Below are 26,167 nucleotides of genomic sequence, written 5' to 3'. Positions count from 1 at the left end.
CCTCAAGAATCTCTGGCTATCTGAAGGAACTTATATGGAAAAACAAATACATGTTCGCCGATAGTAAAGTCCGTATATAACAAAAACGAAGAATACGGTGAGGGCAGCAGAGATGAAAATATTGAGAACTATTAAAGGGGTAAGCTGAAGGCATAAGGAGCAAAGCGATAAGAGAAGATCTCACCGCTCATCGATTTACAACACCCCAAATGAAGTGATTTCATTACAGTGCAAAGTTTGGCCAGCTTTCGGATTTCAGAACTCCCATCGAATCCTTCAAGAAGGAGAAAATTTATAATGATAGCAAAGATCAAAAACATTAGTAAAGTTGATTCTTCAAGAAATGGCCCATCGAAGACGCTACCGGAAAAATATTATAATAATACTCAGATTGCCGAGGCCCTGAGGGATCGCTGAATGAGCATAGGAAGGCGGATGCTAGTGGGTTGCCGCCGTAGTAATTATCACGGACTCAATCGACTAGGAGATCGTTCTGTCGAAGCGCATCCACCAATTATCAAGTATGTTTTTGGAGTTCTGGTTAATCCTCAGCAAAGAAATTTGAATGATCTTAGGGAAGCATTGTAAAGTTGTTTTTCTGCTGGGGAGCTGATCTTACCATTAAATATATTCGAGGATCTCCAGAAATGAAAAAAAATCTTAATAATAAGTACTTATTTTATTTTCCAACAATTACCCAATTACAGGAATATATAATTCAAAAATACCAACATAATATTGAGAACTAGAAATTAACAAAAACATTGTGAGGAAAAAAAAATTATCCTAAGCATGGCTGAACATCACCAATTTCTTCCAAAAAGGCAGCTACTATAGAGCGGGGAGAATCATTATGTATATCGCATCTGCTGGCTATGGAATTGAACAATCTGCACATGAAATTAACCGGTGATCTAAAAATGGCGTTCGTTCTACCCGCCCTACAGTAGAACACAGCATTACTTCTTGACAAAATCTGAAGTGGTGATCCAAAAATTTTACTTCACGATAGATTGGTGGTGTTGGATCAGAGAAATAGGAAAATGATACATGGGAAGGTACATTTGTCTAGCTTGTAAGTACTTTGTTTGTACCTATATGTGTGTATATTACTTTTTATTTTTATTCTTGTTTTAAACTAAAAATGTTTTGAATTATATAATGTTTCTTTGTATATCTAAATTATACCATCTTTTCTGTGATATTTTCTAGTCAATAACTTTTGGTAATGCTCATCTTTCCTTTATTCTTGTAAACACCTTCATCAATGTTACAAATAATGTTTTCCGTAAATTTTGTAGAGCCCTGAGGATGGAAATAAATTTTTTCGAAACGTCGGCTAACTAACAGAGTATCATTTTCCTGTTTCTCTGATCCTACACCACAAATCTATCGTGAATTACTTCTTGAACCGTATCGAGGCACCAAAAAAGATATATGTATATATCGGTACCATCGAGTGAGCAGGTGATTGCGGAAGTTGTTGAAAGAACAAAACGTGCTAGTAATGTAGTAATTCATGGCAGCTCTGAGGGGGGCTCCAGCAGGCTGGAACAGGTAAGGGAGGACGTGGCGCTTGTGCAGTCGCTGTTGAAGGAGTGTAATGTTCCTGATCAAGTTGTTACTCCCATTAGACTCGGAAAATTCGATCCCACCAAACAGGTACGATCTCGTCCCATGAAGGTGCGTTTCTCTTCCCCGGAGTTGGTTTCTATGGTGTTGCGCAGGTTTCAGAAAGTCAAGGATAAATATGCGGGAGTATTCATAACTCCGGACAGGACTCCACAGCAGATGGGGATGTTTAGGGCTGTTAAGGCTGAGATGGAGCTGCGCGTGGCCGAGGGTGAGACTGGTCTCAAAATAAAACATGTAGGGGTGTTCCTACGATAGTGAGCTCTGTCTCGAAAAACTAGTATCTTCCAACAGGAATATTTCTTCTGTTTCGGCCGGTGAGCGTCCTGGTGTTTCTATTTATTACCAGAATTCCAGGGGGCTCAATTCTAAATTACCTCAATTTTTCAAATCAGCCTGTGAATATACATATGACATTATTTGTATCGGTGAGACGTGGCTTGGTGACTCGGTGACTGATTGCGAGATAGTTCCGCCGGGATATAGTGTGGTGCGTTGTGACAGACAGTTTCTCAGGGTCGGCAGATCTCGTGGAGGAGGAGTGCTGGTTGCACTTTCAGATAATATTTCTTACAAAACGTTGAATACTGAATTCTTGACTGATCGTGTTCCGCTGATTGATGTGGTTTTGTGTCAGTGTACTTGTCCTTACGATTTCATCATATGCGTGGTTTATGTTCCTCCTGATGTTTCTGTCTTTCAGCTCGAGACCTTCACATCTGCCCTTGAGATGAGCTTTCTTGGAAAGACGGTCGTATTAATCGGCGATCTTAATATTCCCAATTTTAGTGTTGGGCCTCCTTGTCCTAAGTCGGTGCTGCTCAGAAATTTTTGTGACCTCCTCAAGTTGCAGCAGTTCAACTTCATCTACAACAGAGACCAAAAATTGCTTGACTTGGTCCTTGCAGGAGATACTGTCGAGGTGTCTGTGGTTCATTCTGAGTCGCCCTTTGTCCCGGAGGATCTGTATCATCCCGCGCTGAGCATGATTGTGAGCCGAAGCTCCTTTAAACGCCAAATAAATTTTCCAACACGCAACAATACGTTTTATAACTTCAGGAAAGCTGATTTTCCGGCCTTGCGTTCGTCACTCGGTTCCGTTGATTGGAACATTCAATAATGTTGATGACGCTCTGCGCTATTTTTATGATAAATTGTTCGAAGTCATAAAAGATCATGTACCTACTGTAACTTATGCCTCTGGGAAACGCTGCTTTCCAGTGTGGTTTACTCCTGACTTGAGGCGCAACATCCGATTAAAGAATTATTATCGTTCAAAATGGCGGTCCACAGGAAGAACTAAATATCTCCGAGATTTCAGGCGTTTGCGGTCGTTGGTCAAGTCTGGAATTTCTTCGGCGTACGACGATTACTTGGCTGAGGTGCAAGGCGATTTGGAGTCAAATCCTTCCTCTTTCTGGGAATACATCAACCATAGGAAGAGTGGCATAAGAATTCCTGGTGTATTTCATAGCGACGGAATATCACATGACGATCCAAGAGATATAGTCGATTTGTTCGCAAAGCATTTTTCAAACGTTCGTATGCCGGACGCAGTCAGGGATTATAGCGAAACTCCATTCTCCCAATTCCCTCCAGTTGTCTTGCCCTCTATAACTGAAGATGAAATTAGATCTATTATGGATAAATTTCCTGATAAAACAACTGCTGGTGACGATCAGCTACCCTCATTTTTCATCAGAAACTGTGGCACTGTGCTTGCTGAGCCTCTACATCGAATCATCTCTGTCAGCTTGCGTACTTCCATTTTTCCCACCTTTTGGAAGAGAGCCCGAGTAGTTCCGATTTTCAAAAAAGGCGATAAATCACAAGTAGGGAACTATAGACCAATTTCTGTGCTGTGTAACTTTGCTAAAGTATATGAAGAAGCTTTATACGCTAATATCAGTCATAATGTTAGACCACATGTATCAGCAATGCAACATGGTTTCATGCGGGGCAGGTCTACGGTCACGAATTTGGCAACATTGTCGCAGTTTATCGCGGAGACTCTGGATGATGGAGGTAAGGTCGACGTAATTTATACAGACTTATCACGAGCCTTCGACCGTATGTTGCTGAATAAACTTTCTTTTTTTGGCCTCAGTCCAGCATATGTCGACCTGATGAGATCTTACTTGGAGGGAAGAATGAGTCATGTGTTTTATAATGGCTTCAAGTCTTTTGAATTTTGTCTGTCATCTGGTGTGCCGCAAGGATCTAATCTTGGACCATTGTTATTCATAGTTTTTATCAACGATCTTCTGGCTCGTCTCAGTTGCTTAGCCTTGGCCTATGCAGATGACTTCAAACTTTACCTGAGGATACGCGGAATTGCTGATTTGGAGCTGCTCCAGTCCAGCTTGGAGTTAGTTAATGTTTGGTGCTCGCGCAATGGACTCATTTTAAATATACAAAAGTGTTTTAAGCTGACTTTCACGAGAAGCTTACGTCCTCTCACCTTCAATTATTCTATTGGTGATTGTCTTATCGCTAGTGGAGATCGGTTTCGCGATTTGGGGGTGTTATTTGATTCGACGTTCAGCTTTGTTCCTCACATCGAGGAGCTTTGTTCTTCGGCTAGTCGATCTTTAGGCTTTGTGTTCCGGTGTTCCAGGGAGTTCCCTGATGTTTCAGTACTCAGAATTCTCTATTTTTCTCTTGTCGTCAGCAAGTTAGAGTACGCCAACTTGGTTTGGTTTCCGATAGGTATACAGTTCCCACCTAACATCACTTGAACGCATTCATAGAAAATTCTTGAAGTGTGCTGAATATAGAAAGACCGGCAGGTATCCTGAACGTGGTGCGGATTTGTCGGAGATCATGCGGGAGATGCGAGTTTCAACGTTACAGGAGAGACAGAAGCAACAGTGCGCTAAATTTGCGCAAAAGCTTGTCACTGGAAGAATTGATTCACCTCATCTACTGTCCAGGGTTGACATTCGTGTACCAAGAATTGAAGCGAGGACCACATCAACTTTTCGACTCCCTAAACCTCGGACTAACATACTTGAGCAGGCTCCAGTCTATCGATTGTGCAGGGCTGCTGATGAACTTGAGTTCAATTTGTTTTTTTAGTTCGGGGCGGTTATTGTTTATTGTTGTATCATTGAATGTGTAATTTTGTTTGGATAATTGTTCATATTATTCATTGTCAGCTTATTCTGTAAACGTTTACACAAACCAGTCACTACGGGGAGACAGAGTTTTTGCTGAGGTTTTTATCTGTTCTCTTGTATCATACGTTGAAATGTATGATGCCCCGTTACATTTCCTCTGCTAATACTGAGATTCATCGACACATATGCTTGATTGTTTGAAATTAATATTTTGTATTGCTCTTTCTCAAAAGAATATATATATATATATTGCCAATATGTTACCCTGTTATTGGGAAATTTCCTGTTGGGTAAAATAAACTTTTATTATTATTATTATTATTATTATATGTTCAAGTAATTCTATACAATCAATTAAACTATATACAATCTTATAAAGAACTACAATCAATTAAACTATATATACAATCTGATAAAGAAATATAGGTGCTATTATATTGACCCTATGCTCTATGGGCACAGCTCCAAATCTACTAATCAGCATAATATTATTAAAACCTACAAGAGGATAAACGCCATCTTCTCTCCAAACTAAATACTTGTAGAACTTTCTTTGTACAGATTCAACTCGTTTTCTATGACAATTACAAATGGGTCTTCAAATAATGCTACAATATTCTAACTTGCTAGGAATAAAACTATTAAATAATAATGTAAACGAGTACAAATTTTAAAATCTCCCACCATTACGAATAATGAATCCATAAGTTTTACTGAGAGAGGAAATTATTTGATTCAAGTGTGGCACAAAAGAACATTGGCTGTCACACAATACCCCCAAATCTCTATACTCAATTACACAGGATAAAACATGATTATTAACCCGATAATTATAAAGAATCATATTATTTTTTATGGTATATGACATTGCATAGCACTTAGAAACATTTAGCAACAGAATATTCATTTTACACCATCTGAAGAGAGCATCAAGCGCCCCCTGTAATCGAACACAATCAGCAATAGAGAATATCCTACAGAAGAGCTTCAAATCATCAACGAACATCAAAATGGAAATGTCTTTATCATTGAGTATATCATTTACGAACAGGAGAAAGAGCAAAGGTCCCAAGTTAGAGCCCTGAGGAACGCCAGATGTAGCATAGAATTCAAATGAGCGAGATTGCTCGATCTCAACAAAACATACTCTCTCGCCTAAGTAAGACTCCATCAATGAGGCCCACCTGTCTTCAAATCCATACATAAATTTCAACTTCTTCAACAAAATTCTTCTTCATTATTCAATGTAGGCAAGTTGCCTGTTCATTCTTCGCTTCCTTAGGTCATAGTTTGTCGCTCCATCATTCCTTTCGAGCAATTTTCACTATTCGGTTGATGTGCCTGTTCCATTCGACCTTTCTCTTCATTATCCACTCGTTTAAATTCTCCATTCTACATGTTCTCCTGATTGCCTCGCTTCGCTCCCTATCCAGCAATGTCTTCCCAGTTATTCTTCTGAACAACCGCATTTCTGCCGTTTCTAGTAATCTTCTAATCTTTGCAGTATCTGGCCGAGTTTTAGCAGTGTAGGTCATTAGTGGTCTTATACATATACGTACAACTTTGCTTTCGTCGTTTTTTTTTCCAAAATTCGAGGCTTCATTTTGAAAAACTGGTTATGCATTTATGATACAAAGTATTTTCCATCGCTGGGCACTACTTTCTCCCATCTTTCGGGTACGAATCCCGCGTTGAAAAAACTGGTCATCTTTTGAAGCGATCCACTAATCGATCCGATTGTTTACTTCTTCATAAGACCGGACGTGCTGGTCAGTCAGGCCGTGTGCCATTGATCTAAACAAGTGATAGTCCGAGGGAGCAACGTTCCAATTTCAACGTTCCAAGTATGCCTTGACCACTTTCGCAATATGCGGTCGAGCAAAATCACTTCATCATGTCTCTCGTTGTATTGAGGCCGTTTATTTATGGATGCTTGGCTCAAACGCATTAATTGCGTTCAAAAACGATCGCCTGTGATTGTTTCAGTCGGTTTTAACAACTCATAAGTATTAGTATGACCTTGAACCATGTCTGGGATATCCCTATAATTTTCTGCGCTTGGGATATCGTAATGAACCCATTTTTCGTATCCAGTCACGATGCAATGCAGAAATCTCTTCCAGCTTACACATACCTAAGCTTATTGTATTACAATCTATTTATTTCAACTACCATTTACCACTGCAGCACACAAATGCAAAAGGGCGGAAGCAAAGTTGTACACACAATACATATTAAAATTAATCAGATTTTTCTTATTCAACCTTCATCTTATCTTCACAGAAAAAAATTACATAATTAACTCGACTTATTTCGCACTGGTGCATCAGCCAGTCGAATACGCTATAATGTTTATTGCTCTGAGGTGCTGAGGGATCGCTGAATAAGCGTAGGTAGGCAAATGCAAGTGTGAAGTGGGGTTGCCACCGTAGTAAGATTCACGGAGTCAATCGACTAGGAAATCGTTCAGTTCAATTTATTTCAATTCAATTTATTCACCATAAAATGTTATAAACAATTAACATTATATACACTCGTACATCGAGTTATCTTCAGTTGAAGCGCATCCACCAATTATCAAGTAGGTTTTTGGAGTTATGGTTAACCCTCATCAAATAAATTTAAATGATCTCAGGGAAGAGTTGTAAAGTCGTTATTCTGCTGGGGGAGTTGATTTTTTCATTGAATATATTCGAGGATCTCCAGAAATGAAAAAATCTGCTTCTTCTTCATTCTCCAATGTAGGCAAGTTGCCTGTTCATTCTTCGCCTTCTCGCCTAGTCAGGTCTCCTTACTGACATGCATGTATAGATCTGTTGGTGACTACATGATCAACTGTTGATGTGTGTCCTGGTATTGGAGAATGTGTACTTGTACTGCGGTTTGAGATCAAAAAAGGTGTTGGCTAATTTGGAAACACTCTGGGGTGTAACTTCAGCTTCATCGTACTCAGGAAGGAATAGAATATGTGTTTCTTTTAATTCTGATTGGACAAGTTTAACATTTTTTTTTCTAACTCCAGCTTTATAGAGAAGGAATAAAATTCTACGTTTTTTAGAGCGGAGTGACGTTTCAGCTTTCTATTCACTAAACGTTTCTGCAAGTTAGTCCTCACTAATTTGTCCGTAAGTATTTTCAGAAAATCTGTCTTCTTCATTCTCTGTTTATTCTTGAAAGCTCAATGGAGACCATGAGCATTAAAACCACTGATATCAAATACACAAAAAAACATGTCCATCGGCCATCGTAGAATACTAGCAGAAGTCGGTTTATAACAAATTTTGCAATGATATTATGTCTTTTTTAAATTCTGGATGACCAAGTGAAACATTCATTTCTTTTGTCTAATTTTTCTCATCAGCATTTTCTCCATCAGTATCATCTCCCAAAAACTGTCATTACTTCTTTCTCTTCTGTCCATTGGAGTAAGACACTTTCGAAGTCTGGATCACCAAACTGGACTCTTTTGGATGAGGGAGGTATTTCGCTCATTTCAAAAGTCTGGAACGTACCCACTATAATCTCCAAAAATTGCTTTTCGAATGTAAAGTGAACACAATCTGAATAGAGACACAAACACCGTGGTGCGATCTCACAGACCGCTTCTTAATTTCAAGTCATATTTTTTCACAGAAAATAACTAACAGAATTGACTCCTTGCATATACTGACGGAAAATGACACCATTTGAAGGTATTGAAGAGTAGGTGGAGTAAGATTAAAGAGGGTATTAGTTAAAGCAAATCAAACTTTTCTTGCAGTCTTGCAGACCGCACTACGGTAAAGTATCCTGGAAATACAGGAATGATCTTTCCTTTTTATCTATCTATCATTTTCAAACATTCACACAATTTACTTAAGCGGTTGTTTACTATATAATACAGGGTGTTCATACATGTTCCCCTACCTATCCACCCATTAGGAAACAATTCGTTTAAAAACGTACGAACGTTTATCCTATGTTGTGTGTGACACCTATCCTGTTTAAAAATAATTTCACGTCTGTCAATCAAAGAAACCTCGTCCAAAAAGCTGTCCATATTCGTTCTCAAAAATTCTTCATAATTTTCTCCGTTTAAGTTATCAGGTAGATAATAAGGACCTATCAAAAAATTAGCTATTGCTCATATCCAAACATCAACGCTCAATTTCCTTTGAAATGGTGTTTCCTTATCAAATGCGGATTTACATTCAACCAGTATTGTAGGTTGTGAAAATTAGTCACCCCTTCCCTACTACATCTTGCTTCTTCTATTCATAGGATCCTCTAAAAAAATCTAGCATTCTCTATGTCAGATTTCAGAATAAGTCTTCTAGCATAATCACCATCTTCTAATCCTTGTACTGGAGTGTAGTGATAGGTATGCAAACGGTTTTTCTTCATGATCGAACATACTTTTTTGTATTTGATTGAAAAGACACTCATGTGGGAAATACGCCTGTTTGGGAATCTACGTGAGTAATCTTTCTGAGCCTCGGAAGCATTTCCTTTGCTGTATCGATACACAAAAAGACTATCTGCATATTCAGCATTAATAAACGTAGACATAATCTTGTACGAAATAATAGAATACTTTATAAGTAGCAGTATATTGGGATCTTGATCCCATTTGATTACCCACATTCACTATAATTATGCCGAACATTCAGAAGATTATTTAAAAAAAAATCTGCTGAAACAAAACTAGTGACTGCATTCTAACGAAAACTTTTTAGGTAATAAAGAAGGAATTTGGCAATTTTTTCGAATAATTTTGTCATACATTAATAGTGAATTTCGAAAGTTGCCGGCAAATTGATATTAGGAATTGATTTTTCTTTTTTTCTTTTACCAACTTTCAAACCATACAAATTCTTTTTCAAGATGAAATACAGCATAGTTTTGCTTTCTTCATACATATCAAATCCTTTTCTGATGAAAATAATCCAAAATCATAATCAAATATAGTCATCGTAGAAAAAAATTGACGAAAAACGAAGTAAGGTGGAAAATTTTTTCAAAATCTCAAGAACTCAAATATCTCGGAAACTGTTAATTCTCGGATATCAATAAATATAGCTTACACGACAGCAAATGAGTCATACTAACACGTCGAATTTGGAAACACCCTGTATATACACTTGTAGTGACTCTGAGCTAGTCCAGCAAAGTCGTCCATAACACGCTGAAATTGTCAGCTCACGTTAGATAACTGAAGCGAAGCAGCACCGAGCGGTGTTGGGAACATCACGTACTGTGAACTTGAAAATTAATTCCTTCGCTACAGAAATGGAAGGTGTATTTGACAGAGATCACAGAATGCCGAACTGACTATTCTATCAGTGACCGCGGGATGAAAAAACGCAATCCCCTCAAAAAATTAGCTTTCGTCGAGTATGTCTCACCAAACATTGTGTTCGAAATATTCAGAATGAACCAATAATATAACAAGAATATTTCATACGTGTCTATTTTTTATTATGTAACATACTCAAATATATAAACAAATGTTTATATGTTTTAATGTTCTATCAATGTTTCTGTTGGTATCATAATAAAAGCGTATTAATACGTTTAAAAACAACGTGTCTATCTTTTGTTATGTAACATACTCGAATAAATAAACAAATGTTTAAATATTTTAATGTTCTATCAATGTAGTATGACTCATTGGCTGTCGTTTGAATCATATTTAGTGATAACCAAAAATCAACAGTTTACGAGATATTTAAGTACTTGTGCCTTTTAAAAGATTTCTCACCTTTTCGTTGATTTTTTCTACGTCTAAATTTGATTACAACTTTGAATGATTTCCGTTACCAGCGATAAGTCCGGCTCTAACACCATTAGAATAGACGATACATCGAAAAATTGAGAGTAAATTCCAGGCGGAGAGTAATAACTGGAGAAATAAGAAATAGTCCACATGGAGATTTCAAGAATCTTTATGTTGAATGCGCCTTAAGAACCATATCAGCATATGAATTATAAATATTGAAAAACACTTTTTCCGGGGGAAAAGAAGTATTTAATTAGGTAGTGATATTTTGTTACTTGTCAATCCTAATTCTCGTAACAGAAAAAAACTTATCTATTCGAAATCTACTTTATAGAAATTTCAAAAAAAAATTCGCAGTAGCTACTCCACCCCTGTATGGCTGACAAGGTAGGGACCGCCGCGACGTTCGGCGCCAGGAACGGCGTCGCTTGGCACTCTAGACGTCGAGTACTGTTTGTCACGACACCCTTCCCGAACATGGAACTGTATCAAGGGTGGAATAGTGGTGAGAAATGAAATAGGATCCGCAGGTGTGCCAATTTGATAAGTTGTATTTGAGGGCCATCACTATACAGGGTGTCCCAAGTTCGAGTGCCTATTAGATATTGTTGACATTCTCTACCGAGCTTAAATATTCTTGAAGCCTGATCACTTTCACTTTATACAGGAAATGATAAAAATTTCTCCAAACATTTTTTTGAAATTTTTTCGTTTCTGATATGATCGAGTATTCGAGTTTGAATTTATTTCTATTCGAATCGTTGAAATTTAAGAATTAAAAAAAAGGGAAATAAACATTAACCGTTTCCACATTTTTCACTCCATGTCTCCTGTGGTTCACCCAACCGATCTCTACTAGGTGGAGGCTTGTACTCGTTGATGATCCTATTAACCAGAAGAGAGGGATTAGCATTAAGTGGAGAAAATATAAAATTTCCTTACTAAAAAAATTGTTACACAGTGCTATCAATCTAAGCAGCAGTGAATTCCATGAGAATTTGATGAAGATGAAGCAAATCTTGAAACTTAATGCTTATCCCTCTCTTCTGGTTAATAGGATCATCAACGAGTACAAGCCTCCACCTAGTAGAGATCGGTTGGGTGAACCACAGAAGACATGGAGTTATTTCAGGTTTCCTTTCGTGCCGAAATTGTCCTCCCACTTGATCCGTGAAGTGTCCACAAATTCCAAGCTGGTATTTTACAATATAAAGAGTGTTAGATCACTCTTTTCCAATTTGAAAGATAAAACAAGCGTTCATGATCGTTGTAACGTGATATACAAAATTCCTTGCGCAGATAGATGCTACATAGGACAGACGAAATAGTTGCTTTCAAATAGAGCCCAACAACATAAAAATGATTGCCATGAGAAATTTAGAGCTAAAGAAGCTGAAACAAGGCTGGCTTTACACTCTTTCAGTACAGTAGATCAATTTGACTTCCAAAAGATTTCAGTTTTGGATTGGGAGAGAAACTGGATGAAGAGAAATTTGAGCGAGATGATTCATATTAATTTGAACAATACCGTGAATCATAGGAGTGATACTCAAGGATAACATCAATCGTGAAATTATTTGATTTCCTTGTTCAGACAATTCAAGTACCGTTGAGGTGAACTACTATAGTAGTTGTTTTGTTGGTTAGTTTGTGCGTCCAATGCGCGACATTGTGTTTGTTCTTCGCCCATGTGTTTTTTCTCACGCTCTGTGTTATTCTAGATGCTATTGAACGAAATATTATAATATTAAATGAATTGAATGAAATATTTCTTGACTCTTTGACCATTGCTACTTCTTACATATATGCCATTTATACATGTTTTAAACAACTAACAGAACTAGGTAAGATATAACTGTTATGATTTGTTTTTGTTATTTCTGTTTCCATTTTCAGTCTTGATGAAGTTTTAAGAAGTTGTTTTTTTTGCTTGGTCCTAAACCTGTGAATATCCCTTGAATATAATGTAGTTTTCTTCCTTCCCAATAATCAAAATCTTAAAATGTTCATTGGGTCAATTCAATCACCCTTTCAAAGTAACCAAAAAATAAACTAACCTGACTAATCCCAAAATATCGTCTTTACTTAAGCTTGAGGAAGAATTTTAATTCTTTCAGGAAAAATAACTATACAATATGACACCCTTATTCGGTCAGTTTTATATCCGCTTACCCAATTTAATTTGAATCTCACTAAGTCAACCCTGTCCTGGCATTCTACCACCTCATGTACCAATATAATAAATGACAAACAGGCTACGCAGAAATCCAAATCCTACACGAAAACCCCCAGACCAATATCATTAGTCGATTCGAATACGAATATGGAAAACGAAAGTAGCTGAAAGCAAGTGTTCAGCAATAACATGAACGTTACCTTCTTTTAGCAGTGATTTTTTCTGTTGGAAAACCCAGCTATGATTTCTTTCTGAAAACAAAATGTACGTCTTCCACTCCTGGAATAAGAAGTAAATTGCAGGTATTATCATATTTTAATATCCGGCACCCAATCTAGAAGTAGGCAGGTTGATTTAATAATCACCTCGATTTCCATTTCAGATTTATTTTCATGGGAAGTTTCATTTGTTCCATCGACTAAATTAGGGATTGAACTTTTTGAACAAATTGTGAATGTCATAGAAATCAGTGATGTAAATGAAATTTATGTTGAAGTATTTGATTGTTGTCATTCTGAAGTGGAAATCATTGAATCTGAAAATTTGAAGACATTATTGCATGCTAAACGCGTTATAATAATCATCACTGTGTTTGTCAAATCATTGAACAAATTGAATATCTTATTGATATTCGTTTGAATTGGTGTTATTATTCTCAGAAATCTCTAGCTTTCCATTCTTCAACAACCAAAAACTTTTATAGGTACTTTGGTATCAAATTATTTTGGGTATTTTGTGCTCATTTTGTGCCAATTTGTGCCGTATATTATGAACTTTGTGTCCATTCACTTTTGGAGATATTTTGAGTTTTTTCCAGTGAGTCGCCAATTTGACGCTGTGACATATGAAAATTTTTTTTATCGATAAATTGAGCTCAATTTGTCATTTTGTGCCGTATATTATGACATTTGTGCCATTCACTTTTCGAAATATTTCGAGTTTTTCCTGTGAGTCCCAAACTTGACGCTGTGACTCATATAAGCAAATTTGAAAATTTTCTTCTTCAAAAAAATGTTGCTCATTTTGCGCCCATTCACTTTTCGAGATATTTCGATTTTTTCCCGTGGTCACCAACTTGACGCTGTGTCAAGTTGATGACTCACACTCGAAATATCTCGAAGAGTGAATGGAAACAAAATACATAACATACGATACAAATTAGCACAAAATGAGCACAAAATACCCTAAACAATTTGACACCAAAATTCAAGGAGTGAATCACTTTGAACACCACTAAGAGTAGTATTGAAGCATGAATTCAGTAATTCAGAAGTGCTCATATTTTCCAATATTTCGCTTTAATTTTCTAAAGCGCACTCATAGAAGCCAAAATTTATCTTAGAATAACGTTACAGCATACAATAAAAAACATGGGGATCTCGGAGTTGATGGAATTGAAGCGAAAGAATGGAATGCAATACAGAAAAATTGAATTTCGAATTTATGTCTGGGAATTGAAGAAGTTTCATTTTTGACTATCCATATTTCAGTATTTCAAAAAGTAGGTAATTCGTCGGAGCAAAACCATATTTGAAAATAATTTGAATAAAAGACAGCGAATCGTAAAATGATACAGAGATCGACATTTAATCCCTTATATTTCAAATTTTTATTACACAGAAACCGTTCTCCAGAAAATAACCATTGGCAAGTGAAGATCGAAAATCAGCGTTTCGCAAAGGGATGCAGGGGGTGATTTTTCATGTCTTATATCTCAAAAATTTATAACTTATTAGGACCCGTTATCCGAAGCATAACAGTATTTGGAATGTGAAATCGTTTTATAAACTTGATTCATTGCATTCCCAGGTGTCATAGAATACCTACAGACTCCATGATAAACGAGTTGGATAAACATCGTAAAAATGATTTAATTGATTTGTTGGCCTGTGCTTCTTTGCAGGACCAGCGAAAAAATTAATCAAAGTGATCTCATTCGTTTTGTGAGGATCCGTGATATGAATATTGATTAACAATTTATCTTCTAGGAACACAGCTTATTGTTATTATGAAAGATCTCATGAATTTGACTCCACGTACAACACAAATCCAGAAAATCCTAAAACAACTCAGAAATCGTTGAATTTAAGAGCATATGTAAGTTTAGAACACTGTCATTTTTTCTCTTTGCAGAATCTAACTTTATCATGAAAAAATGAAAACAGAAGTTATGGGCTAATTTTGATCATAATTTTCGATACAATATTTGAAACACCCTGTGACGAGTTTTCCAAAATTCAGGTGAGGCACAATGTTCCCACATTCCTCTACTTCTAACATGTGAAAAGGGTTTATACTTGAGATATTGAGAATAGGAATGACGAACATAATCCCCACTACGCATATTTCCTTTTTTCTAAGGTTTTTGTGTATATTTTGAAAATCATTAAAATGAATGCAACGATTCTAAAAAGAAAAACGCTCCAGTAATGTAAACTTATGGTAGAATCTGAAGCAGGTAGCGAATTTTCGAAAACGGAATGTGCAGGGTGTTTTTTCAATCTGCAAATTTAATCTGAACTTTTAATAATTCCCACCCTGTATTTCCGATAAAGTGTTGGAATTATTGAAAGAAGACAATCATATTGTTCTACACTGAAAATTTCATCAATATTAATCAAGCCATACCAAAGTTATGAATGAAAAAAAATTGCTCGAATCGGACAAAACACCCTGTAGACTCTCAATAAAGGCCCCAAACCATAAACCAAACATTGTTTCGAAACTGCCTTGACTAGTGTAAACTTCTCCTATAATCTGACGGTCTCCCCCGGAATCACCCTGTATATTCAGAATCAATAACTTGATCATATCAGAAAAGAAAAAATGAAAATTTTTTGAGATTTCCTGTATAACTGAAAGTGCTCAGGTTTCGAGAATATTTCAGTTTGGTAGAGGATGTCGAACAATATCATAATCCTCCCAATTTCCAGATTTAAAATAGGTTCAGTTCTCCAGAAACGTCTAATAGGAAATCAAACTTGAGACACCCTGTATAAACATATATATTCGGAATAAGCCCGATATTAACATTTGAATAGGTCATTTATGAATTTTCCCATTTTTAACAATGCTCATCAAAAATTCAGTACCTACCCACACACCTCCGTTCTTCTAGTTTCCACTTTGAAAATAAAATGAATAAATTCATTCATTCGGGAGTAATCAGGTTTCTCCAAAGACCCTCCAGCTTATGAAAATCTAAATACCTCAAAAACGATAAGTTCTTAAGCATATGGAACTTGAAACAAACTAGGGTACATTTATTAGATGCGTCGGAAAATTCAATATAGAGCCTAAGAAAATTGGTCATATACACTTTTTGGGTACACCCTGTGTATTTCCAAATAATTAGGGAATGTATTTCTGATGGAACATAATGATACTGTGTCAAAAAAAAATTATAAATTTTAGCCTTAATAAAGCATCGTTGGAACATTATCTATCTAAATATATTACACAGTTGTATAAAGTAAGTAAATTAAATTTCTTCCGATTAAGATCTAAATCATCTGAAAATAAAGTATTTCCATTTCACTCTCTGATATATACATATTGTAGGATCTAGTCGTGAAATCTTCAGCCATTTCAGTCCCCCATTTATCATCATTAATCATAATTATTTCATGTTCGAGTTGAAAGACACCCTCAAAGCCAAGAGGAAAAACTTTTACATTCAAGAACGCGGTCCCATGATTCTTTTGAAACTAGATTATCAACAATTTTTCAATGATTGCAAAATTTTAATCGAAATTATCTAAAACTAATTTTAGGTATTCTTTAGGTGTATTACACTAAACTGATTTGCAACTTTTCACTTCGAATTTTTCAAAATTTTCTGTGAAAAACAATTATGTTTTATAGACATATGACTGGAGCAATTTTAGGGAATGTCTCGTATAATGTATTTAATTTGAGAAGTTGCAAAGTAGATTATTTTTCAAATAGCTTCGAGTTGCATTATTTCTCGAGAAATTGCTGGAAACCATTGATTTCTACTAGAGTTGGATATTTCTTTTTATTTTAAGATTTCGCCATCCTCTGGTTACATCGAGATTAGAAAAATTGATGGGATCTAATTGCGTGAGCCTCACGGATAGAGAGTTCATGCAAAAATTGCAGCAAAGGATTTTGATCGAATATGGAAACTCCGCAGAGAAAAGGATCAGATCCAGAGAGGTAAATGATCGGACTTCCGTTTTTTTTTTCTATTCTTTTTTTTTGGATAAGAGTTTTCATTATATGATTGACGACTTATTTTATTTCAGATGGACGAAATGGAGAGAGTCAAAAATTTAGTTCTAACTGGAAAAGTTCCATTTTCCAAAGCTCCACCAGAAATGTTTGATCATCCTGTTATGGTTATCGAGCGATATTGTCAGAAATTAATTGCAGAAAGGAGAGCAAAGGTGAGTATCTGTATTTTAGAAAGTTCTGAAATTCAGTGTCACAGTGGCAGCAAATGAAATTCCAAGATGGAGAAGCACATTAGAAAAAAAAAATATTATTATTATTATTGTAATGAACATATCTATTTTAAGTTTACGGACAAATTTTGTAGCATTCTACATTGCATATTCAACTAAACAAGAAAGTTGATGAAAATCTGGGCGTACGCCAATGCGTATCTTCGTGCATGTGTACCCGATACAGTGAAATTGTCATTTATTTCTTTTCCTGGTTTTTTTGAATGAGAGGTATCGATAATTATCGCAGCGGAATTCATATAGTTGTTCCCTCTATTATATTCGTAAAACTTTATTCTTGTACATATAAAAATTTCGGATGCACTTATACATATTTTCCATTTTGTAAAATATTGTATGTAAATTTTTCTGGTACCACATATTTCAAAAAATCAGGTTGTAAAATACTTGTGTGAATATAAGAGGTTGTTGATCGACCTCGATTTTTGTCCCTTTCATTGTGGTGAATTTAGAGATCAGAACCACACCTCAATATAAACGACTGGGCTCGGGCATTTTGAGTTGTAACAAAGAGGTTACACAATTTTGGCACCCAGCGTGGGGCAGTTCAGGTCTTTTTGGGCATTCGATCACTAGATCTTTCAGTTTTCCTGGTGGAAGTGACTGTTAATTCGGGGTTGATCATTATCCTGGTTCGGATAGTTCAAATTATCATTTTTGATTTTTTAGATTGGATTTTTTTTTAAGTTTTCAATTTTTCCTTTTACCTTATCTAATTTCTTTGAATTTTCTGGAAAATGTCTCTTAACCCAAATTTTCTAAAACAGAATGAACTCACTTATGAGATTGCTATTCGAGTTATTGAGATCCTGTCATCAGTGGATGACAAACGTAAAATTTTGAGAGGTTTACTTTCCCAAGAATCCTCGGATCGTAGTTTCACTCTCTTATCTGATCCTTTTTCTTTCAAAGAAAATGTCGAAGGCATTAAAAAGAGTTTGACTGATTTGAGGGAGATTTGCACTTAGTTCAATTCAAATTCCTCTCAAATTAGACACAAGAGTATACTCACTCGTTTAACTCATGTAACTGGTAGAATTCAACGGCTATCGGTTGATAAAGATGATGAATCTGCTATCAGTCAGAATCTTTATGAAGAAGACCTTATGTTGAAGTCTGATATAGCGGAAAAGGTGTCCCCTTCTGAAGCTCATTTTTCTGGTTGAGGTAGACCTCAACTCCTGTGAAATCCGCAGGTTTGCATCATTCTCTGTCTCCTGTTAATGCTCAACTAATTATAAGTGTATCTCATTGATTTGTCTTGTAAAGACCTTGGGAATTTTCATATCAAAAATATTAAGCCCGATTTAAGTAGAGTAAATGATCCTGATTATTTCTCAGATGTTCAATCTGAATAATGACCTGAATGTTTTGTGTTTTGTTTGTATAAGGTGTTGGTTTCTATCGCCTGGAATGACGAATCCTGTGTCTCTTTCCCTTTTAGTATTTGATTGACTTGAATTGAGACAAGAATTATAAATTGAAGCATTTGATGCATTTATCTTTATCTCTTTCTCTTATTTATCTCTATCTTTATTCACTTCTCTTTGTACAACGAGCAATTATCTTCTTGTAATGGAAAGTAGTCTTTGCCATAGCAATTATCTTCATCTTCTGCTCTAGTATAATTTCTTGTCAGCTTTTATTATATGATTCTACCTCTGTTCGAATCTACGTGCAGTTTTACGGTATCTAACGTGTATTGCATGAATCTTTTGTGTAACTGTTTAGTTGTTTTGAAGTAATAAAGTCTTTTTGTGTCTTATCAGATACAGTTCTATGTCTCTATTCGAAGTCAATTTCCTTGATATACCTTGTGATCCCTGGATCACTGGCGCCCATAAATTTCTCGTTTGATTAACTTTGAGAAAAAAAAGCTCATTGTGAGCAAGGAACTTCTTTTTTTTTTGGAAGGAATGAGGAGTGTGTAGCATGATTGCATCTTCAACTTAACAAGAAAGTTGATGAGAATCTGGGCGTACGCCAATGCGTATCTTCGTGCATGTGTACCCGATACAGTAAAACTGTCATTTTATTTTTTTTCCTGTTTTCTTTCAATGAGTGCTATCGATAATCATCACAGTTAAATTCATATAATTGTTTCCTCTATTATATTCTTGAAACCTTCAAAAAAGGTTTTTTTTTGTTATTTTTGCTACTAAATTCCTGATTGGAGTTCCTGATAAAAGTTGAAAGTTTAATCATTCCATTGAGAGAACTGTCAGACCAAAGTTCTTATCAAGTTGGGTGGAGGAACATTGACTCAGTTTAGAGCTAGGACTTATCTCATCAGGGAAGTAATTTGTGAATTTGAAAATTTACATTCTTTATTCTTGTACATATAAAAATTTGGGATTCACTTATATATATTTTCCATTTTGTGAAATACTTGTATGTAAATTTTTCTGGTACCAGATATTTTAAAAATTCAGATTGTAAAATATTTGTGTGAATATAAGAGATGGTTGATCGTTCTGGGTTTTTATCCCTTTCATTGTGGTGAATTCAGAGATCAGAACCACGACTCAAAATAAGAGACTGGGCTCGGGCATTTTGAGTTGTAACAAAAAGGTTACACATATATTTTTTTCATGCATTGCTTTTTCAGATTATATCTGAATATCAAAATTTTTCATATATATTACTGATGGGGAAATTCTTATCCTTTCCTCAACACTTGTGCCTATTTGTCTAGACTTCAACACCAAGTAAGTTGTCAAATGAAATAGTCTCTATCATGGACTATTCAACACACTTTATATGTCAACAATTTCTACTTGAATTATTTCAAAGGGTAACAGTAATAAATGCAAAACGACTTACTCGGTAAAAGGTTTATTTTCTGAGAGGTGGAAAAATATGTTGGTTGAATACTTTTGTTGAATACAAGTTGAATACTAGTTGAATACGAGCAATATACAAGACATGAATATTAAACTAGGTTAAGTTTGGCCATAGAAACTCAGCTGTTTCATACTCAATGCTTGTTCTTGCATATTATTATAGAAAATTATATAAAAGTAAATGAATAATTGTAATAAATATCGCAAAGTGATAGTATCAGATAAATGAGATGAACTTAAATAATTATGCAAACAAATCCAAATGAGAAAAGTGAAGGTATTTGGGTGGGCAACCCAAAATACATATTGGAGAATTGTGAGTAATATACAATTCTCCAACAATTACATATATACAATTAAAAAATATAGAAGTGACGAGAAGAAAAATATACAACTCACCCCTTTTTTGCTCTATACTGAGACGATCTTCCTCCACCGAAGTTGATAAGAACTTTGGTCTGACAGTTCTTCAATAGCAAGTGAATCCGAAATTTTTATATGTACAAGAATAAAGAATGTAATTTTTCAAATTGACAAATTACTTCCCTGAAGAGATAAGTCCTAGCTCTATACTGAGCCAATGTTCGTCCACCGAAGTTGATAAGAACTTTGGTCCGGCAGTTCTTCGATAGCAAGTAGAGTAAAATACTTCAGCTTGTAAGCTGAGAATTGCCAATGATGTTGGGCTCTCTTTTGACGAAGGACTCTTAATGTAATGATCAAACTTTCAGCTTTTATCAGGAACTCCAATCAGGAATTTAGTGAAAAAAACCTTTTTTGAGGGTTTCACAAATATAATATAATAATAATAGAGGCAACAATTATATTAATTTCGCTGCAATAATTATCGATTCCACTCATTCGAAGAAACCAGAAAAAAAAAACAAAATGACAGTTTCACTGTATCGAGTGGGAAATGTGTCTGAGATGGCATACTTTTTTAACTGGGTTCATACCTATCAATATAAATCACTTAAAAAGGTTAGGACAAGACAAAATTATAGTAATTATGTATAATCTATTCAATGGTTCGTTCAAAATTGAATATAATAACAATATGAAAGTGTAAAATAACAATCAAACAAGGTCTTCATATGCCATCTCACCTTCAACACTGTGGATGGGATGGCATAGGTACATGATAAATTATGACCTAGCTACATATTTCGCAAACATTTTTTCTCTTTTTGTCAACTCCTGCACATTCTGCATGTCACCATTGACCACATCCATTACATTTGAACCATATTTTTCTGGAACGAGATCAAGAAAACATGTCATTGCAGTATATACATGCAACGTCGTCATTTTCATCACCATTCCCATTGAAAGGATCTTCTGTTGTATCAACACATTCAGTCCCAATACGTCTCTCAACTTTTTTCTTTCAAGATCAAATTTTAACGGTTAGGTTCTAAGACATCATTGTCCACTTGAGAATCACATACCTGTATATTCACAAAGAATTAATTCATTATGAAAATTCTAAATCTCTACTTGGCACGGTCGAACAGGGGGTGATCAATAAACATTCCCTTATAAGTGAAATTTTTTTAGTTCAATAACTCCTCAACTAATCGACCCAATAATTTCAAATTTTGACATATTTTACTATCGGCTTTCTTCAATAATTCTGAAATCGAAAAAAAAATAGTTCGACTACGAAAATTTAGACTTTTTCTATTTTCGTGAATATTGGATCATCGTGTAAGTCGATATTATAATTTTTTTTCGTTTTCGAAAAAAGAACAAAGAGTTAATCCATAATCAAAACCCTAAAACTCTATTTGCCACTGTCATACAGGGTGACCAATAAACATTTCATAGTTCGATAAATCTTGAATTTATCGGTAGAATCATTTTGAAAAATGCAGTTTTTTCACTCTTTGCGCCTTCCTTCAATACTTCTGAAATTGACTTTTTTTATTCTCATGAATATTGGGTCACACTGTACGTGAACATTATGATTTTTTTTTATTTTCGTAACCACAAAATGTTAATCCATTATAAAATTCTGAATCTCCGGCTTGGTACCGTCATACAGGATGATCAATAAACATTTCCCTATTAGTGGAATTTTGCAGTTTGCCATTCAATAGGAATGAAATCAACACTTCGCGATATTTTCCATATGGGCTCAGGATAATCCAAAATCTTCTTCTTGATAGTGCCAATCCGTTATCGGATATTGGAGACCATTCTGGCTATTGTGACCTTATTCACTGCTGCACGAAACAGTCCAATTGTTGTTTCCGAGAATCATACTCTCAAATTTCTCAGCCACGAAATTCTCCTCCTGCCGGGACCTCTCTTTCCCTCAACCTTGCCCTGCAGTATTAGCTGGAGAAGGCCATATCTTTGTTCATTCCGCATGATGTGGCTCAAGTATTCCAGGTTCCTCCTCTTCACGGTGTCAACAATTTCAGTTTTCTTGTTGACTAATATTAGCACCCTCTCATTGGTCATGTGCTCTGTCCAACTGATTCGGAGTATTCTTCTGTAGAGCCACATCTCGAATGCTTCAAGCCTCTTACACGAAGCTTCAGTAAGCGTCCATGACTCCATCCCATAGAGAAGCACAGGGAAGACATAGCACTTCAGAAGTCGTATTTTGGTCTTCTTGTTCAGGTCGTGATTCGTGAAAAGTTTTTTCATTTTAATGAAAGCTGCTCTTGCCTTTTCAATTCTACAGCGGATTTCCCTCGAATGATCCCATTCATCATTCAGCGCAGTGCCGAGGTACGAAATTGTTTTGACTCTCTCTACCATTCTGTTGTCGATGTTAAGTTGTCCTTGTAATGTGGAATTTTTGCTGACTATCATGAACTTCGTCTTTGTGATGTTGATGGATATACCAAACTCCTGACTTATCCGGACCAATCTGTTCACAAGCCCTTGCAGATCCGAGAGATTATCGCAAAATAATACGGTGTCATCTGCGTATCTTATATTATTCAGTTTTCTTTCACACTGATACCACTCGAAACGTCACGAAGCGCAGAACTGAGAATCTCTTCGGCATATACATTAAACAGCAATGGTGACAGAATGCAGCCCTGTCTTACGCCACGTTTTATGCGGATATTGTCAGACATTTCACCTTTAAAGGTGATCTTTGCTATCTGCCCCCAATATAGATTCTTAATGATGCATAGATCTTTATCATCTATTCCTATCTTCTTCAATATCTCAACTAGCCTTTGATGTTTCACTCTATCAAACGCCTTTTGGTAATCTATGAAACAGGCATATATGTCTGCATTCACATCTCTACATCTCTGAAACAGCACCTGGGAACAAAAAAGAGCCTCCCGAGTACCTGTAGCACGTCGGAACCCGAACTGTGTATCGCCCATGTTTTCCTCACATAACACGTATATCCTCTGTCAGTGATTCATAAAAATTCCCAAGTTATATTCTCGATAAATATTTGGTGCGATATCTACAACAATCGTTTGATTTGCCCTAATATTTTTGAAAATAGGTAAACAGGAGATATTTAAGGAAATTTTTGGAACATAATTTAATAATGGAAACATTGTTGTTGCAACATGATGGAGCAAATGCGCACTAACCAAAAAAAAGTGCGCGAATATTTTTGGCTGAGACTTTTAGAAACAGATGGATTGGCAGAATGGAAATGTGGCTTGACCTCCTCGATCCCTTTATCTGACACCCTTGGATTGTTTATTATGGAAAGGTCTATGATGTACAGACTGACAGTAATGAGCAACTGCTACAAAGAATTATTGATGTTTGCGATATTATTGAATTTCAACCGAATACCATAGCGAAATCTGTGAAACAACTATATCAACGTGCTCAAAAATGTATTATAATGAAAGAATACAATTTTGAACATTACCTGCTGAACTGACAATATTTTATTCATTTTATTTTTGATTCATTGATTTCAAGATCAAATACTTTCAATTTATTTGCTATTTTTGTTCTATTCTTTATCCAGTTTGTTGATTAAGAGTGTTCTTAAATAATTTGAGGAAAATTCAGGTAAGGCATTCACTGAAAGGGTGAAAAAACTGCAATTTTCGAAATAATTCTATCGATAAATTCAAGATTTATCGAACTATGAAATTTTTTTTATGAGGGAATGTTTATTGGTAACCCTGTATGACGGTGGCAAACAGAGTTTTAGAATTTTGATTATGAATTATTTCTTTGTGGTTACGAAAAGGAGAAAATTATGATATTGACTCACAGGGTGATCCAATATTCACAAAAATAGAAAAAGTCTAAAATTTTCCTAATCCGGGCCTGATTTTTTCTATTTCAGTATTATTGAAGATAGCCGATAGTAAAATGTGACAAAACTTCAAAACTTGAAATTATTCGGTGGATTTATGTAGGAGTTATTGAACTAACAAAATTTCACGCATAAGGGAATGTTTATTGACTGTATGACCGTGCCAAGTAGATATTTAGAATTTTCATAATGAATTAATTCTTTGTGGTTACGAAAATGGAAAAAATCATAATGTTCACTTACAGGGTGATCCAATATTCACGAAAATAGGAAAAGTCTGAAATTTTCCTAGTCCGTATCTGATTTACTTGAATTCAGAAATATTGAAGAAAGACGATAGTAAAGGGTGATAAAACTTCAAAATTTTAAATTATTTAGTCGATTAGTTGAAGAGTTATTCAACAGTGAAATTTCACTCATAAGATGAACATCACCCTGTATATCCCAAACGAAGGCACTCAGGCGATTGAAACTTCTTGATACGGGTCCTCCATGATGACCTTAATTCATGGTAGTCGTTTATCTCATTCTTCCCGGGACACCTGTAGAAGCCGCCTTCAAAGGCGTAGGAATATTCTCCATGTAGATAAAGCGCTAGACAAGAAAGCGCGTTAGGCATGCCGCAGACCGTCTACTCCTTAAAGAGGAAGTGAGATGAATATACAAGAATCGTGAGATTGGTTTGATTTGATTTGATTAAGTTGGATAGTATGGAACAGAAATCCAGTTTCGTAGTACCGATTGATGTGAAATTGAGGTTGAAATGAATTAATAAAATATTCGATTGATATGGGTGACTTCCAGAAATTATTTGGTAATTTATATGACAATACCTCAGCTGCCTCATAGGACAAGACGCCACTGAAGTGCGATTACTATTTTTTCTTCAATATGTCTTGCATTTTCAATTTACACTTAACGCAAATATCATTATAATCTAGGTCTTTTCTGAAGGAGAGAAAGGTTTGTTCATGGTCTGAGTGAAATAAAATTACATTCGAAGACCATAAAATTCTTTCCCACGTTTACTACGACAATCGTGAATTACCAGACCACCTCTTAATAAAAATAAGTTTTTCATTACCTGGAAACCCATTTAATTGCGAGTATTAAACATGGATATTATTTTCTTTATGTGGGACTGGTTAATTTTCCCTCAAAGGACTATTTCTGTCAATTAAAACATTTTATGAGGAATGATGAATTACAGACGAATCTGGGTTAATGAGAAGGTTACAAGATCAACTTCTCACATCCTGATTGAAGTTCTTCAACTTATAGCAGAATTGTTATTCAAAAAATGTCACTTATCTATCATAGGTGAACGAAAATAGTTATTTTCCTAACAAGTGTGGGAAGTGATACTTTTCCGCAAGAGACTGCAGTTCAAACCGTCAAGAGGTCTTCTTCTTCTTCTTCTTCTTCATATTTTAAGCCTGTGGCTTGTATTCTCCAATTATTATGCCTCCTGTGAGATCGAAGTCCATGAGTCTCTCCATCGTTTTGGTGGTCTCCCCAACGGTCTGCGTGTTCCCGGTGTTCCGTCTCTCACAATCTTCGCAATTCTTCCATCGCCCATTCTTTCCACGTGGGCATTCCATAATCTTCGCCTATTGCGACCCCATCGGACTACATCCGGAACCCCACATTCGCTGCGAATATCTTCATTTCTTCTTTTGTCTCGTAATGTGAGGCCCAGGACGTTTCTGAGCACCTTCATCTCAGCAGTTCGCAGTGCGTTCTTCATTACTTTAGTATCGGCTCTCGTTTCGATACCGTATGTCATAATTGGTCTCACAATAGTTTTATATATTCTGACCTTGGTTTGATTGCGCATGTGTTTGTTGTTCCACACAATGTCTCCAAGAGCACCCGATATTCTTGCCGC

At 35.8% G+C, this 26,167-nt stretch overlaps 1 protein-coding gene across 1 annotated transcript in view; it reads left to right on the top strand.

Annotated features, from left to right (window-relative positions):
- Nucleotides 1-26,167, top strand: part of LOC123679228 — a 76,273-nt gene that overhangs the window by 40,683 nt on the left and 9,423 nt on the right. Inside the window, exons 2-3 of the mRNA XM_045616687.1 lie at nt 16,714-16,864; nt 16,954-17,094. Coding sequence (XP_045472643.1) covers nt 16,714-16,864; nt 16,954-17,094 — 292 coding nt within the window. The remainder of the gene's footprint in view (nt 1-16,713; nt 16,865-16,953; nt 17,095-26,167) is intronic.

The sequence above is a fragment of the Harmonia axyridis genome, chromosome 4 (genome assembly GCF_914767665.1).
Source record: "Harmonia axyridis chromosome 4, icHarAxyr1.1, whole genome shotgun sequence".
NCBI classification, from domain to species: domain Eukaryota; kingdom Metazoa; phylum Arthropoda; class Insecta; order Coleoptera; family Coccinellidae; genus Harmonia; species Harmonia axyridis.
The sequence above is the reverse complement of the archived record's forward strand: the minus strand, read 5'-3'. Positions and strand labels throughout refer to the sequence as shown.